Here is an 18737-nt window from a genome sequence, read left to right on the forward strand (position 1 = left end):
TGGTTTGTTTCTTTTGCAGAGTCATGGTAAAGATGAAGGATCTTCTGAATCGGAATAGTTGGCTTTGGGAAAGAGGAAAATTTATCAACCGTCGCTACGTCATCCAGGTATGTTGTTTAGTTTGGAAGTAACGTCGAAGGGACACGTTGCCTTAGATTGGACAAGTTGGTCTTTGAAAAGCATTTGTAACTGTTTGTTATAAAATGTATATGGTTAGAAAGATGTTTCAAAATTAGAATGCAATGATCCACACAATATGCCTCGAAATTGCCTGGTTTTCCTTTTACTTTGCGAAATAACACTGTCGGCCATTTTGTGGGCTACAAATTCAAGAAAGACCAGTGTAGAAAACGTCATGCCATAAAATTACTTTTCATATACAAATTTGAGTACTGAGATCCCAACTAATGGAGCTCACGGCAAAGAAACAACTTTTACAAAATTCAGCAAATAACGTTTTCACTGATGTAGGTAGGCATCCTGATATAAATTCATATTCTTAATATTATTTATTATACTTAGGATCTGTACCAAAGATACATCGATGGCGATGAGGGCATTATGAACATCCCTAAGGAGGAGGATCCATTCTGGGAGCCAGCAGAAGACGTCTTAATCGGCACGGCAAACGCCTTCCTACAGAGTCTGGGTTTCAACCTAGACTTTGATGGCAAGATCACAGTTACTGACTTCAAGGTGAGAGTACAAATGACATGTTTGACAGTAGCGCTTCTCAGGTTCAAACTTGGGTGGGAAACAACTGACACCGTTTCACATAACAACATTACTTCAAGGTGAAATTGAAAGGCTGCTGTAAGAAAACGAATACATCACACAACAGAATTAGACCTTTGATCCCCTATTTAAGTTCCCCATAAGATTTCTCAAACATCTAGTTCTTCATTTGTAGTCATTTCATTTCATTTCATTGATTCTGGTTGGGAAGCTAAGGACTCGCAGAAAAATGATATTTTTACTACTATATACTAGCCAAGAACCCATTGGAGAAAAGAAAAGGAAATTTACTACTATATACTAGCCAAGAATCCATTGGAGAAAAGAAAAGGAAATTTACTACTATATACTAGCCAAGAATCCATTGGAGAAAAGAAAAGGAAATTTACTACTATATACTAGCCAAGAATCCAGTGGAGAAAAGAAAAGGAAATTTATTATTATATACTAGCCAAGAATCCATTGGAGAAAAGAAAAGGAAATTTACTACTATATACTAGCCAAGAACCCATTGGAGAAAAGAAAACGATATTTACTACTATATACTAGCCAAGAATCCATTGGAGAAAAGAAAAGGAAATTTCAGTTTTAGATGTGGGAGGCAAACCCAGAAAATGATTGCAGGTAGAACCCACGCAGTCGGGTAGGGACTGAATACCTGATCCACATAGTACCCCCAGCGTGATTCAAACCTGGATCCGTGGAAGGCAAGGAAAGATACCACCACGTCATCACGCTGTATTATCCTAGAAGTTTAAGAGCTTTTATCTCTCAACCAAGACAAACAGACAGATAACCACTTTCTAGGATTTTGTAATTTTTTCCTCCTTCAATCACATCCCTCCAAAACTGGATAAAATTCGTCCTCATAAAATGAATTGTTTTTTTGTCACAGGGTAAAGAGGAAGGTTCGCTGATTGTGTGCATTGAACCATGTGACCAGAAAGGTAAATCCATTGAAGAAGATGACTTTGTAGACGAACCCAATGAGCTCTTGGGTAAACCCTATCACTTTAAGGTAAGTTAGATACCAAGGATTATATTCAAATTGAAATAATATTAATAATAAGAAATAGAACCTACATAGCGCCTAAAATAACAATACCAAAGTCTGATATAGCGCACGTACTTACCAATAAGGTACTCAAGGCACTTAGTATATAAATTTTTTCAGAAAGATAAGTTATTGAAGTTATGAATTCTGAGCCCCAATTATGTAGCACCTTATAAGGGTTTACAGTGTGCTATGGTGCATTCAGCAGCCACAGCCAAGAAACACCAAAACACTTAACAAGGAAGGAAATACCAGCTTGTGGTGAAGAACTTTTCTTTGCACTTTTGTGCATTTTTGAATTTTTCTATTTCTTTAATTTACTTATTTAATCAGATGGAATTGTTGTTTTATAGTTAAAACAAATTTGACTTGGAATTTATTAAATTATCCTTAAAACTATCTGAATTTTCTTGAAGGTGTCCATCCGTAACGGTGAGGTCCACAAGTCCCGCTTCTCCAAAGGGCTGAAAGTGAAGTACAAGTGTTACAACGAGCAAGAGTTCACCCTAACCAACGAGATCAAAGACACGCTGTCGCCGGAGTGGAACCATAGTAGGATCGTCTCCATCCCGAGTGTCACCGAAGACGTCTTGGCGTACTTCGAGAACTCCAGCATCAAGTTTAGTTTATACGGCAAACAGATCGACTCGGCACCAGATTCTAAGCTCTCGAAACTCACAACAAAGGTTGGTATTTTAACTGGAGATCCAATTTGTTAACCTCCTCCTTAAAACAAAAGTCAATATTAAAATAAAATCATTACTTTTATTTTTTACAGAACTTGGTAAGTACTGAGTATACAGTGCTAACACACATCCGTGTATAAGGTTAAAACCAAAATTAATATTGTTATTTTATTTATAATCAAATTAATAAAAACAAGAAGTTGGAACCATACAGACGCCCCAGATTGCAAAGTAGGGCTTTTAAACTGACAAATAAATGTATGTCCCAAGCTTCCGGGCTCTTAAGCTTTCTGTCTATGTAAGCAGGCTTGGAGCTCCCAAGCTTCCGGGCTCTTAAGCTTTCTGTCTATGTAAGCAGGCTTGGAGCTCCCAAGCTTCCGGGCTCTTAAGCTTTCTGTCTATGTAAGCAGGCTTGGAGCTCCCAAGTTCCGGGCTCTTAAGCTTTCTGTCTATGTAAGCAGGCTTGGAGCTCCCAAGCTTCCAGGCTCTTAAGCTTTCTGTCTATGTGAGCAGGCTTGGAGCTCCCAAGCTTCCGGGCTCTTAAGCTTTCTGTCTATGTAAGCAGGCTTGGAGCTCCCAAGCTTCCGGGCTCTTAAGCTTTCTGTCTATGTAAGCAGGCTTGGAGCTCCCAAGCTTCCGGGCTCTTAAGCTTTCTGTCTATGTAAGCAGGCTTGGAGCTCCCAAGCTTCCGGGCTCTTAAGCTTTCTGTCTATGTAAGCAGGCTTGGAGCTCCCAAGCTTCCGGGCTCTTAAGCTTTCTGTCTATGTAAGCAGGCTTGGAGCTCCCAAGCTTCCGGGCTCTTAAGCTTTCACACTTTGCGGTCACAGTTCAGGTTTTTCACATTCCTGCTGAGACAGCAACGGTATCTCACATAAAAAAATTGAAACCAGAAAAAACCGGCGCAGCGTGCAACACTTGTATCGGTCTAAACAGTGCTTACCGCATTTATAAATTTAGAATCGTTTTATTTTGTTATCCCTAAATGGTGGTGCTTTTTTAACTTGTGCAAGCAATGTAATCCCTTCTTTTTGGAGATGAATAAAGTTTCTTATTCTTAAAATTCTTAAATGCAATTTTCTCCGTCCATTAAATAATAAATTTAAAATGTATTTACTTTGTAGGAGCTGCGTCAGATGGAGAACATGCAGGATTCAGGGAGGAAGACTCGAATCGGCTCCATGGCTCCAGAGGGTGATGGACAAGATGAAGCTGGGCAGATCAAAGGAGAACTATTGCTCCTTAAAAGGAAATATGAGAGATTGGAGAAGAAAGAGAGACGATTACAGGTCAGTCTTGACTAATATCAGGGTTAGAGTTGATCCAGAGATGGGTCAGTGTGGGTTAATGTTAGGGCATTTGTTGATCCATTTTGAGTCAGTGTGACTTAAGCGTGGTTCATACTTCCTGCGATTGCAAAGCGAATGTTGACGCCACAAATTAATCTCTGCTCAACTCACTTGCGAATATCGGCAGAAAGGAGAGTTGTGACGTCAAATTCATGTCAAATTCGCTTCGCATGAAGTATGAACCGGGCTTTAAACTGGCATCCCAAACAAAGATATTGAAATTGGTAATTTGATCCTCACTAACATTTTTGTTTTGCATTTCTTTTTTTTCTGCAGGAGATTTGCAAGCAGTGGGAGGACAAACCGAGAGAAGAGCAGTTGTTTGATCCGTTCTATCGATCGGTCTCGGCCGTAGCGTACAGCACAGGGTCTAAACTGAAGACTCGAGTGCACATGCTGAATAAAGTAAGACCTCAATGGGCCGAGAAAACTTCTTTTCTTTCTCCCCGATCAATTGTAGTTCTTAGTATTCTGTCTTTAATTTCTATCTTTAGTCAAAACCTTATTAGACAAGCATTTTGTGGAGTAAAACAGATGCATTTAAGAGTTCTGATCTTATGTGTTAATCATGTAAAATTTGGTTAATCTTGTATTTGGACGGAACAAGAAAAACACAGCATAAGATGTCAATTTTTCATATAACGACATGCAGCCGGCAGGGCTCAAATTGATAGCCCAGCAAGCAGTGCTTAACAAATTCCTGCTGAGCAAAATGAGCGGGACTTCAGTCACAGACAGTACATGTTTTTTTTGGTTTTTTTTTTTAACCCACTTAGCATTTGATGCCATAGGGTGTTTGCATGACATGTATCCAAATGTTTCAGTCCATTCTAAAACTTTTCAACACATTTTTTTTTTACCAACATCTGCTTCTTTTGAGCAGACCTGTAAAAATATTTTACCTGAATACGGTATTTTCCGTTGATCAACCTGCAGATTTTCTTGTCAGAGATGTAGTTTCATTTGAGGCAAGAAAGTCTCAGACTCATGATCAAACCTCTGGACTAGTATTTATGGTAATGAGGAGAGAGTCTCTCGACCCATCTAAGATAGTATTTAGTCGAGGCAACCCTCACATCAAGAGGCAGCAGTCACAACCCTTTTTTCAGTTTGGTTGTAAAGTTTTTTACAGTGACATCTCTCTTTGAAACAAGCTGACACATTCCAACCAGAACTCACCCCCTATGAGATTCGCTCTGCATCTGCCTTACTCCCAAAATGTCTCTAACAAATCATACTTCCAGCACCCTTTTATTCCCCCCCCCCCTCCGAAATATTATACCTTCAAGAACCTTTTCTCGCCATTTTCACATCAAACCAAAGAGTAAGATTTTAAGCAAGTACTTCCTTTCCTTTCCTTTATTCTCAAAGTGGTTGCAACCTCCAGAGGTAACGTGCTTCTCCCTTCATTCACAGAGTTGCAGAGTTTGGGTTTTAGTGTTTAAGTTCGCTTGGGAGTCAATTTCGTAGAAGAAACATTTCTGAATTGATAGAAAAGAGAATTTGTAAATCTCCCCACTTCTTTTTATAAGTTTGTCTCTAATTTGGAGTGAAAGCCCTAGGTTTACTTTAAGAGTGTTGTGTGACACATTGCAGTTGAAATTTATTCTACAAGAAAACACTTTGTTTTTCCCTTCCTAATTCACATAAAACTTGCTTTAAAATGGTGGTTTTATCTTAGTAGGGTAGCGGTATTCCGATTCTAACCAAGTTTAGAATTGCTGGTTTGAAATTAATTACTAATCCATGAAGTGGCCTTAAGAACCATCCAAAAATCACTCCAGTTCAAGTCGCAAATAGGACTACGATTTGATGACAAACATTTTATGTCCAAATTGCAATTCATGACTGAACTATGTACATTCAGCTCAAAATCCTAAACTCAGGCAAAATTACTTGTACTGTATACAGTGCTCCAAATCTCACTTTTCAAGGCTTAAAGGACCTTGAGCCTTAAAAGATGTTCTCACCTTTTGAACTCTGTACCTTTGAACTTTCACCTCTGACCTTAAAAGGCAAGTATTTATCTCTTAAATCCCCGTGAGCAGATTATACAAGGACACAAAGCTCTAAAGGAAATTCAAAATGGCGACCAAGACGTAAGGACCATCTGCACTAACTTCCCATCTTAGAACAACATTTAGTTGTGACATGAGAGGAAAATATAGTTCTTTCTCTGTTCACTCATCATATATTCATCCACCACTCACTCATGAGAACAGCCACATTCTCAGCAGAAAAGTAAACCCTTCGACAACAAAATTGTTAAAAAGCCTAATTTTGGCTCTAAAATCTTTATTCCTTTCACTTATTTCTGAATTCAACATAATTTTAAAAATGGCAAGGTAACAAATTAATGTTAACTCAAAAGTAAGTGAGAATAGAAAATGGTCAAAACTTCTAAAAACTTGAAGCAAAATACATGGAGTAACAAATTGTTCTTTAGGTGGGAGCGAGGGGCCTAATTTGAAGTATCCAATCTATAAAGAATTAGGACTTTGCATGAAAAATGTTTTTACTGCTTGGACACAATCCTTGATTTAAAAACCAATTTTATTACAAAACCAGGAGGACTCTGTCAGTGTGTTCAGTTTTGAACTTGAAGATCCGGCATCGGAAAAACAGCAGCCAATCAAAGAGGAGGCTGAACCAAGCTCAAAACAAGCCCTGCCCCTTGAGGAATCCAAACCCAGCCCTAAACAAGCCCCTCCCGCAACCCTAATCCAGACAAACGGCATGTCGGAAGGGGGTGAGGTGCCTAACAAGGGGCACAAGGAAAGCGCAAACGGTTCAGCCGAGAACGTAAGCTTTATATAACGGTGACTGTTTTGTTGTTTCCCAGCAATGTGTGTGTGCTAGGCGTTCTACAAATCCTTCTCTCCTTCCCCCAGCCTTCTCTCATAGCTTCCCGTATTGTTGTCTCTTTGCAAATGTCTGTGTATTTCTGTATGCCATTTTACTGCCTGAGCATGATCAGCTTTCAGTCACTTTTTAAGACTGCTTTATGTAACACCATTGGTACACAGGCAGCATTTGAATGAAACACAATCCCGCAAATACATTCATGAAACTGGTGCTAGTCAAAGTGGTCTACTGTATGCTCAAATCAGCCACCCCAAACTGTCTCCCCCCCCCAAAAAAAAAAAACCCCAATAATAATACTAATAAATCAGTCAATAAAAATTCAAATTATATTTTAAATTATATTCGGTTTTATGGTTCTCACATTTGCACAATCTCAGTTTATAACCAATTAAAAATTAACTGCATGATAATTTCTGCTAAGTTAAGCTAACAGCTTACACTCTTTCTAATCAAACTAACAGTGTTAACTTTTTTTAACCCGTCCTAAGTCCCAAGATTAAATCCTAAGTTAAGAAGAGTTTGCTGAAAATGGTCCTTTGACCGTTGGCCTGAGGGTCAATTTTACAAAGAGCTATGGTTGATCTGCAAATCAATCGTAATTGCTAAGTGTGATGTCACAATACAAATCACTATGACAACTCATCTTCCCAACAAGCAAACTTTGAACAGCTCCCACACAGTGATATAAACCAAATCTCTCTCATACAAACATTGGTTTAACATCTATGATTATGAATTGCACCGATCGATAAGTTGTGACTAAGTGACAATAATAATACTAGTTAATGTGTGAAATCAGCAGTTAACTTGGCCAGAATCGACCCTAAACCTTGCGATTGCAAGTCCTGCATCAAGTCTAACCACTTGACCTCGGTAATGGTGCATCTTAAGAGGAATCTTAAGATGCTTTGTGAAACGGAGCCCTGAAGACATACATGTCTAGAAAAGATGTTGAAGAAATCATCCCTAGAAGCAAACACAGTTGGGGTGACCGCGCCTTTTCTGTTGCGGCCCCCAGGGTATGGAACAGTCTTCCCAACAACATCAGACAATCATCTACAGGTTTTTAAGACGTCACTCAAATCTCACCTGTTTACTAGAGCTTACTGTATGGCGCCATGAGCAGTGATTATGAGTGTTGGAATATGGCGCCATATAAATGTTCTGATTGATTGATTGATTGTTCTGATTGATTAGTTCAAGGCTGGAGTTGTAATGTTGCTCATTGTCGGTTCAGCCGAAAGCAAGGCAAAAGAATGAACTCGTCCAAGCCTCCACTTATATTAATCATCTGCTTCTCTTTCAGGCGACTCCGCTATCAATTTATCAGCAGTTTCATCTTCAATTATTCAATTCTTTTCTTCAAACTTGTTGGAGCTTCTCAGAGGAGGTCTTACACTCATCAGTCAAGCTTAATTTCAAAGTTGTTTTGTGGTTTTTTTTTCAAAGGAACACTAGGAAAAAACTCATCTTGTCAACTCATCTTGTGAGTTTGCTGAAATTTAAGGAATTTTTTTGGAGTTGAAAAGCTGCATAATTGTATCGATGAATGTGGGGAAATTTAAGATATTATTGTAATTATTTTTATTTTCTTGAGGGATGGGGGTTTAATTGGGTCCTAAATCGAACATCTATGCTCATGGTTTTAGTTTTGCGGCCTCCCTAAAAGTCATTCTTCTTAATCTCCCCTTTTTTTTTCTTATCCAGATGAGGCAAATTCAAGAAAAAACAACAGGAAAAAAGTCACAAGTTTGCTCACTCATGTAGTAGGGCTAGTAGCCGTTACCGTAGAACCAGGTGCAGCATAAACTTCCCTAAGTCCTTTGAAGCAATAATCTTAACCATCCTCTGCATGTTCTCTGTTCTTTTTTCTCTCTACATAATTGGTGCTCTTGACTCCTTTATCTGTTGTTATACTCTTCACTAAAACAATCCTACAACTTCATTGGCTTAATTTCGTTCAGCTACAAAATTTGCAATGCGCAGGAAACTATTGGCATTCGAGTTGTCCAGGATTACTTTTTTTCCACCTCATATTCTTTTCTTGAACACAAACCTCAACATCTTAAAGACGGCATCTCGCTTCAAACTTTTGCATTGCTCTCATATTCTAAAATGACCACTCAGCTTTTTAACAAATATACTGCCTAATCACATGCTTCAACTGTTGTAATCATCTTTGACTCACTGCATTCAATCATCGGATGCTAGGGTGCTGAATTCTTGTGAATTTAAGGGGTCTTAAATTTGAGCAATATCAGATCTGCAAAAGGTGACGGCAAGACGGTGTCTCTAATGCAGAACACTCAGCTAACACACTTCAATTTCCTTTTCACACTTCTTTAGATAATGTCAAATATTTTCTGTTTGTGAAATTGTTGAATGTCTTGTTCCCGATCTTCTCTGGATGTGTTTTGTTTTGTTTTGAAGCATGTACTAATCAGCATTCCAAATAGTGGGAGGGATATCGTCAAACCAATTCTAGGCTCAATTTTATGACTCTGATTACGGTGGAACTCTGCTCTTACAGAAGTATGCACTTCACATGCAGTAAGCAAAGAGTTCGGAGGTAAGAAGGGCCATGAAATTGGGTCCTGCTCTTATCAGCTGTTTGCACCTCTGACTGGTGCATGTGATATTTCTTTTTTTTAAGTGAAATTGGCATCAGGGGATAAAGAATATTATTGTTATATCATCAGTTCTATTGTGTACATCTACATTTGTAAAGGATTAAAACAATTGAACTGTTCCAAAATCCAAATGCATACTTTCTCTAATGTTCTGGAAACATTTCAATTTGAACTGGTGTTGAAGTTGGCTGTGAAAGGACATAGAACTAACTGCATCGGATCTATTGTTTTGCATAACATCTGTTTCAATCAGTGGAGAAACAAGAGAAGGGGGTATGGGGGCAGGTGTCTCTCAAAACCCCCTCCCCTCTTGCCCGCAAAACAAGATAAAATAAATGCACAAATGAAGGGGTTGCTACATAAATTAGAACCCCTAAAAAATACAAACTTATAGTAAATAAATAACAAGTAAATAAATAAATCACACAAACATTATAAACACTGAATACAATCACGTGCACAGCCTGTTAAAAAAAAACAAATAAAAAACATTTCTCTCTGTCTTATTTTAATTTTAAATGGGTTTTTTCCCGGACTGACTCTGATGTACTCTCTTGCTACAAATCCTAAAGCCTCTCTCTATCTTGCCTTGCTACAAATCCTAAAGCCTCTCTCTATCTTGCCTTGCTAACTCAATCACAAACTAAAACCTGCTTTTCCTTTATAGCCTCACTTCTGCTGGGAAATATAAACAAATAAATAAGTCCACTTTAACTAACAAGCTGCCGCTGAAAAATGCAAGCTTTGTCTTATTTTGTATTATTATTATGGGGGTTCAGGATGCACACACGCTTTGTCTTCTTTGCAAGCCCAGCGGAGTGTTTGTCAGTTTCATTGATGACATTTTGTATTTTTCGATTCAGGACTCGCACATGGCTTCCACAGTCTAATATTTGCGGTCATTTGTTATCTTTAAAAAAAAATTTGTGGTTTCTAGGGTTGCTTTGCTTTATTTGCATCTAAGATGTCATTAAAATAAGATTGCGCAATGGGCTACTCGAAGCTCAATCCACTCAGCCGACTTCTCCTCAGAAAAATTTGCGTTACATTTTCAAGGATGTTTACTTTCTGCCACTGCACACCTCTAACCTCACTAACACTAAATCCTAATAAACTTATGTGAACATGATTGTTGTTTTTGTGAGACTGTTGAGACTGTATCCGAATTAATGGCTATAGCTGTTGCTAAGGATATCCTATACTTCAATGCATGAGGATGCAGCACTCATAGCCGTAGCCGCCAATTGGGACACAACCTGACTCTGAGAGCTTTGTCCCGATGTGAGCCGCTTCTTTAAAATGAGATTGTGGTCATCGAATTAGATCGTTCATTTAAAAAAAAATCCAACCCGCGTAATAGGTACTCAAACTTGGCAGCCATACCGGATTATTTTGAGACAAATTCTTCTCACTCCTCTTGTTTTATACACTTACGTTATTAGTTATGTTATTAATATTTTAATTGATTTGATTTGATTTGACTGAGCACTACTATTCTTTGACTAGCCCCGGTAGTTTCTTGCACTCACTCACAATCATTTGCACTGTTTGCGATTTGCTGTGTTGCACGTTCCAACTTCACACACTTGCACAACCTTCGGACCTTCGTTTCTAAGCGAAAGGTCCAAAACTACCAAATCATACTTCACCGATTAAACTTATAAATCTTGTTTGAAAAGTATTATCATCTTGTTTGAAAAGTATTATCATTTTGGGAGTTCCATGTGTGTGTTTTTTTCTTTGGTTGGGGGGGGGGAGGGATCATAGTTTGGAGCAGAAACATTTCATTGACTAGTGTGCATCTTGAAATGTGTATTTTGTCATTTGTTTTATTTATTTATTGGGTTTTGTTTTCGCTGTTCATGCCAAGGTTTCATTGTTTTGTTTGCTTTATTTTGTTGTCAGAACACATCAAAATTGGTTTACATTTTATCAGGGATTTGGTGATCAGTCATTATCAAGCTTATTTCTATTGTGGCAATTGAAGTAAGCGTTGGTTGTTTGTGATATTTTTGTTCAAATGCTATTTACTCAGCTTTGACAGTAACTCGGACGGAAGTATGTCTCTTATAGATTGCTTCTGTTTTTCGTTTGAAAGTCTAATTAGGAGGAAACTTTGTGTGAAATTACAAGTCTACTGTCCTGGCTTTGTGGTCTTCTTGAGTCCTGTTTATGTCTCGTCCTTTCATGTTTGTACATGTATTTGTTTGTACATTTCATTATTTTGATGTGTTGTCATGTTATTGTCAATTTGTGTTGATCTGGAATTGTTTTTAATTGATGTTAAATATGCATCGGGATAACATTTGTGTTTTTACACATAAACCGATGTGTGTTAAGCACCGTACACTCAGTACTTTCCCCGGAGTCCTTTGAACAAAAATCTACAGGCATAAACATTATTACTCGGGTGGGATTCAAACCCTGACACAACCTACGTGCAAGTTCAGTGGGATAGTGGTAAGACATATCTAGACATCTCATGGGTTCGATTCCCTTCCAAGGAAGTTGCTAGTGGATTTTTGTCTCGGGACCTGGGGATCAGTGCAGAGCATACAGTGCATAATACACATCGGTGTAGCGGTAAAAACACAAACAATACACTTTATTATGGAGCGCTTGTGGTTGTTTTTGATGAGGTGGAATTTTATGAGATATTATTTTGATGAACCAAGTTCCTTAGTTGCTTTTGGGGCATTTTGGAACAAAGTTCAGGAAAGGGCAAAAGCCTGCGACTGGTTGGAAGGATGTACAAATTTGAAGTCAAAATTCCAAATGCCTCACTAAAAACAACCAAAAGTACTCATGAGGAATCTAGACCATGAAAGGCAAATCTTAATTGGAGGTCGATCTGAATTGACAACGTTTGGCAGAAGTACAGTGAACAATTTTGAAGGGCCCAATTTCATAAAAGCCAATTTAAGCGGAAAATATTGCTTAGTGACAAATTTTATGCTCGGCAAAAGTGAGCAGGGATACCCATCCTAGAAGGTGAATCAGACAAGGCACTTTGGCTGGCTGGTAACCTTAAACTGAGCGGGCTCCCCATCCTAGAAGGTGCATCAGACACGGCACTTTGGCTGGCTGGTAACCTTAAACTGAGCGGGATACCCATCCTAGAAGGTGACTCAGACAAGGCACTTTGGCTGGCTGGTAACCTTCAACTGAGCGGGATACCCATCCTAGAAGGTGAATCAGACAAGGCACTTTGGCTGACTGGTAACCTTAATCTTGTCAGCTAAACTGTATTGTGCTTAGCAGCTTTTTTATTTGTGTTAAGCAGCTCTGTGAAATTATGCCCCGGGGGAGAGGTTGTGAAGACATTGATTTCGTCCATGTAGTAAAAGTGGCGAGAGTGAGGGAAACTATATGTGAGAGGTTGAAGACATTGAAAAGGCGATGAATCTTGACAGAAATACTCTCTCTATATATATACTAAACTAAAATGTTGACAAGTTTGGACAAACCTCTTTCAGTTTGTAAAATCAATTTTCTTGGTTCTTATGCTTTTGTTTTGTCTTCTTTTAACCCACTGATTGTACGACTGCAGAAGATGGTGAAGGAAGGAAACGGAAAGGTCGTCCAGGCAAACGGAGGAGGAGGAGGAGGAGGTGGAGAGAAGACTGAAGGAGGCAGTAGAGCTTGCTCCGTCATGTGAGCCCTAGCAACCAAGACATGGATTTCAGACGCATTAATCATTGAAACACTGAACACAACTTGTTGTAAAGCAAAACATTATTATTCCTCACTCAAGCGTGGAATATGGAAAAATAAAGCGCTTCTGCGTCCCACAATCAATGACACTAGAAGCCAAGTTGGTTATGGGACGCAGACGCTCTATAATTGTTGTATTCCTTGTGTGTGATAGTGAATTTAGCTTCAAGCAAACTTGACTCACAACTTTTACGACAATGTGTGGTGCTGGAAAAGCTGTACAATTTGCGTATACGCAGAATGAGAACAGCACAATACAGAGGGTGTGATACACGCTTATATCACAACTCTTGTTGCTACGGGTCAACCAATCTGAATCAAGGATTCAAAGTTGTTTGAAGGCAAAAGCATTCACTTTTTTATCTTGGTTACAACTTACAGTCATCACTCTTCCTTCCAAATATGTCCATTTTTGCATGATATAAGTTTTGCTGTATGAGCAGCATTGTGGTATGGTTTTGCTATGTATATTTTGGAGAATTACTTTTGTGGAGCGTTACAAATTAGACACAAGTATATATATATTCTGATTGTAGTTCCTGATTGGATGTTCCACATCAGAAAGTATGTCATCCTGAAAAGTAGATAGAAAACTTCACGTCCGGGATATATTTTTATGTTGAATCCAAAACAAAAGTTTTGCTATTCATTTAAATCTTGAGTATTCTTAAATCCAGTAACTGCCCATTAAGATATATGTGTTATTTATAAACACTATTCATCAGCATAATTGCGCAGTGATTTTAGTTGGTACTACATTTAAATTTCAATTTGTCTCAGTATTTTGTTTGCGGAAACGCAAGACTAATTATGTTACCAAGTAAAACCAGATGTTGTATATATTTTTGTAGCTTTTAATGATCACCGAAAATAATGAATCAAATTTATTCAGTGGAGTTATATTTTTTGAAAACACATTATTATAGAAGCTTTTTTGGATTTAGGTGCACTCTCTCTAACGGATATATTTACTAAAAGATGAGTTCACTTCAGAACAGTTGTACATAAATATTTTTCTTATAGTTTACCGGTATTTAGTTTGTCAAATTATATTGACATTTTTTTTTATGAGAGAAATGTGAAAAGAATTGGTCAAACAAAAAATGACGGAATAGTGCTTTCAATTTCAACAGCTAGACTCAGTTTTGTGACACTGACTGAAGCTTTTAAGCCTTAAAAGGCAGTTCCAAAGAGAACGCCATAGCAAGAGAACGCAGTGCCATGAAACTGGTTCAAGGGAAGACAAATGCAAGGATACTGGTGCCTTATTACTTTTTCATATAATCAATGTTCATAAGTTGTTTCAAGGAAGGTGAGCTTTTTACTTAGTATTCATTTCTATTTTGTACTCGTAGACTTCAGGTATAAATTCCTTTGAATTTGTACGAAAGCACTTTGTTATTTTCTTAGGAAATCATTCTGTTGAAGAAATTCAAACTAAATGTGACGCCATATCCACATTGGGTGGCGGCTCTGGCAGTGAGCAGGGGTGTTGCTAAGGATGTCATATACTTCATTGCAAGATGATGCAGAACCATAGCTGTAGCCGTTGACCTTAATTTCTGAAACACTGTGTATGTAGGTTTTGGCACTGTGTGCAAATTATTTCATATTGAGGATTCCTTGTGATTATGTCAACTCCGTCCTTTAAGATAAACATTGCTTTTGGTTTTTACAAAGCCACCAATAAGCATTAAGCAACTGGTTGAAAAGGTGAACCCACCCCCTTTAAAAATAGCTAAATAAATAGTGTTTACAGATTTATTTAAGTCAAATTCTAATGTGTATTTTCTAATATTTAACATTAAAAAACTTCTGCGGTTGGAGGTAGAAGTATGCAATGAGATATTATGGGCAGAGATACAATGTTTATCAACAAAATGTGCTTTCAATAATTATAAGATTGCTATTTATATCTTGGATTTTAATTAGCCCTCAATCATTATTTAATTGAGATTCTTTATTGCTACCGTCCATAAAACCATAAATGAAATTCACCTGTCTGTTTAAAACCTTTAAGATTAGAATAATAAAATAAATCGTTATTTTGGATGAAGATATAAACTTATAAAGCCTATCAAGTCTTTTTATTTAAAAAATAACTTGTAAAAACTTTCTGTGCAACTAAATCTGAAAACGAGCTTCAAGGAGGCCAGGTAGATGGAGGAGCATAAAAAAAACAATAGAGAAAAGAAAGACATTGTAAATTAGTGTAACCAGTCGACTTTGCAAATGAATTTGCAAATTCATGTTAACTACTTGCTTTATTCGTGGAGGAAAGAGGAGTTTAATAGAGACAAAACCTATTGGAATGGAATGTCCAGTGCCCCGCCTCGGTCAATTATTTGTTTGTCAAATTCCATTGCTCATGCAAGCGTTACACCGAGTGAGAAGTTATTCCTGCACTTGCCACCGGGAAGAAGGTTCTTACTGTAGAGACGGAGCTGCTATTTCTTGGTTTTCCTTCGTTTCTGAAGTTCAGCCACATTCATTTTCCTTCCGTTGTTACAACATTGTTGGCGATGACACATACCACCCACCCGATGACAGAAGAATATCTTGGTGAGTTCCGTAGAACGAACTTTTTGCTGTAACTGGTGATATTCACATCTAGAAATGCCGATGTATTGAACCCAGTTTTCGATATGAGTTGGTTGAACTATGGAGGTAGCTCAATGGTTGGGCCTATAGTGCATTATCGTGATGATACAGATATAGCTAATAAATATACGTTTTAGGTACTTCGGTTCTGGGTGTTCTATAGTATCACTGAATACTTTAAATTCTCGGCGTAAAGTTTAGGAAACCTTTTTTGTAATTTATTACAATGACGACTCTAGGGTAGGCTTACACTTCTACTTCTACTTCTACGTGATACTCGGCAAAGTCCGTAAGTCGGGATATAACGCCATATTGTACATACACATGCATCAGCAACCATGTTTAAAATGAGGCGCCCTTTCTCCCAAGGCAAAGCGCAGATGCAACAAAGAAGTCCAAACTCAAGATGTTCCACAATGTAGAGTGAAATAAAACGGTCAAGTTTTTCTGTATAAATGAGTCTTAAAAGTAGTTTATTGAATTGTCCAAGAGTAGTTGCACGAAGATGTAATGGTAATGAGTTCAATAGATTTGGAACAGCAGCACAATGCACATGAACCAGCTCTAGAGATGGTGCGAGATTCGGCCAAGAGGTTCTATAAATAATATGTCTGATGGTGACTGGTGAGCAAGGGATTTGAAGACATGTTGGCAAGAAAGTTTGAATTCAATTCTGTTTGTGATGGACAGCCAGTGCAATTTCTGAGTAATGGTGAAATGTTGTCATCTGAGTAATGGTGAAATGTTGTCATGACAACCGGTCTTACAGATGAGTCTGGCTGCTTTATTCTAAACTTTTTTGAGAGGATTTATTTTTGCCTTTGTGATTCCTTTCAAAAGCGAGTTGCAGTAATCTAGTCTTGACAGCACAAGTGATCTAACAACGGAATGACATGTATCCTCATCAATGTATGGACGTATTTAGGTGAAAGGTGATGTTCTGATTACTCAGTTGTGCAACATGATAGAGTTTCTAATTAGAGGTTCGCCGTGGTCGAGCAGAAACTAGTATTTTCGTTCATGTCCATTTATTGGCATCTCTAATGATTTATTCCAGTTGTCCAAACTTTGGCCTCTCATTGTTGCAACTGTGGTTGTTACTTCTGGCTGGCCTTATATAATATTTCCCTGGAACTCTGTCATTTCTCAGGTACGACGAAGTTCAAGTTATTGAATTATATACAGACTCTTATGTGGATTTTTCCCACTACAGTCGATGATAATTATTGGGCATCACAACGAGATCTCAAATTCAATTTATTTCACATAACACAATGATTTATCCAGAGGTAATTTATCCATGTCACAGATCATGTCATGAACTTTTTATTAATCACGTCTTAGAACTGATTAATTTAGTTTATTATTACTGCATGCCCTTCTTGCAACTTGGTCAAGATTAGTATGTTTAAGATGTATTTTTTAAATGTTTATATCAGCTAATTTAAAACGTTTTTATTTTTGTACACGGCCCCCTTTCTGGTAGCCTTGTTTGATACCTAAATTTAATTGTCACAAGACACCAAATAAGACTTATACTGAATGGTGTGGAGTAGCCACTGCAACCTCCTGCTGAACGGACATGTTGTGAACAATCATTATTTTTGCACAATGGGGAAATTGGGCTAACCCTAACTTCAACCCCAACCCTTAACCCTAACCATAACCCTTACCCATAGAACCTCCCAGCACTAAGTATGGAATCCAACCTTATTCAGATTGCCCGCCTGCTTTGTAACTATGGGACCAGGTGCTTCATGGGATGAGAATTTTAAATAAAACCAAATCCAAAACTTGGGGTCCAAGTTCCCCGTTACTTAAATCCAGACACAGACAGAACCTCTTACCGGTAATAAGGAATCTAGACTTCTTAACTTGGGGTCAAAGTTCCCCGTTACTTAAATCCAGACACAGACAGAACCTCTTAATAAGGAATCTAGACTTCTTAACTTGGGGTCCAAGTTCCCCGTTACTTAAATCCAGACACAGACAGAACCTCTTAATAAGGAATCTAGACGTCTTCTGAATGTACACTTTAAGACGATTTCACACTCCTAAAAATAATGTCTGTCAAATTATCAAGACTCAAAAACAAACTCATTTTAAAAGAGACTCTTTAAGACGATTTCACACTCCTAAAAATAATGTCTGTCAGATTATCAAGACTCAAAAACAAACTCATTTTAAAACAGACTCATTAACAAAGTGCACTGCATTATTAAAAAACTTTTTATTCTGAAAATGGTTTAAAATTTTCGCAAACATAAAAAACGACTACAAATGTATGATCTATTTCTTCTATCGGACGGAATTACAGATAGTTATTTTAAGAATTAAAATATGATTTTATGATACCATATAAAATATATCACTTTCTATGTTTTCATTAGTTATGTACATATCTCTCTAAAATAGAAACTAACTCTGTATGCAAACAATTATGTACACATGTCATTGTTTAAAAAAAATTCCTACTTTGCAGAATACTTTAATCATATTTCACATATTTAAGGGTCTGTATTTGTTTGGTAATGACTTTGAAAACTAATGGCAATTAAAACTTACTTTGTAAGAAGAAAAGCAGCTTTGTATATTCAGAGTACTGCGGTTATGAAAAAGGATATCACGTTAACTTTTTATCCCAAAAGTGTTGAATTTGAGAAGCATTACTGACTGTAACGCTTTTATGTCCCGCATTTCAAGTGTCAAAACCTACACAAAGGAACCTATCATGTTCTGCATCTGCAAGGGTTATGGGAGTGTTGCCATTTCTTGCGTTGTATGCACAAACATGTTGTGTCACTAAACAGCCAAAGTGAATGGAAGTTCAAACAGACACGTACATTGCCCTGAAGTCATCATTCAATGGGTTTTGGGTACTTTTTGTACTACACAAAACACAAGCTTACATTCACATTAAACTTACATAGTTGATGGATAATGTTGGTAGAAATCTTCCCTTAAAAATTAATTGCTGAGGTGCAGCAAAATTTGAGAAATGAGTAAAACAATTTCACAAAAATTATTTTAGCATGAACATTGGATTTACGCAACTCTCCTGAAAACATTGCTTTGTAATTTTCATTTTTTTTCTCAAAAACTTGAC

General features: G+C 37.6%; 1 protein-coding gene across 8 annotated transcripts in view; it reads left to right on the forward strand.

Moving 5' to 3' along the window:
* Positions 1-15081, forward strand: part of LOC117289353 (kinesin-like protein KIF28P) — an 80331-nt gene extending 65250 nt beyond the window's left edge. For 2 of the 8 annotated variants that reach the window (XM_033770440.1, XM_033770441.1), the window contains 8 exons: positions 20-107; positions 523-696; positions 1631-1753; positions 2206-2475; positions 3597-3761; positions 4098-4226; positions 6390-6623; positions 12867-15081. In XM_033770440.1, the coding sequence (XP_033626331.1) occupies positions 20-107; positions 523-696; positions 1631-1753; positions 2206-2475; positions 3597-3761; positions 4098-4226; positions 6390-6623; positions 12867-12974 (1291 nt within the window). In that variant the 3' untranslated portion in view covers positions 12975-15081. The other 6 variants (XR_004518934.1, XM_033770442.1, XM_033770446.1 and 3 more) reach the window with 6 other exon arrangements.
* The last annotated feature ends 3656 nt before the right edge of the window (positions 15082-18737 follow it).

Source organism: Asterias rubens, chromosome 4 (genome assembly GCF_902459465.1).
Source record: "Asterias rubens chromosome 4, eAstRub1.3, whole genome shotgun sequence".
NCBI classification, from domain to species: domain Eukaryota; kingdom Metazoa; phylum Echinodermata; class Asteroidea; order Forcipulatida; family Asteriidae; genus Asterias; species Asterias rubens.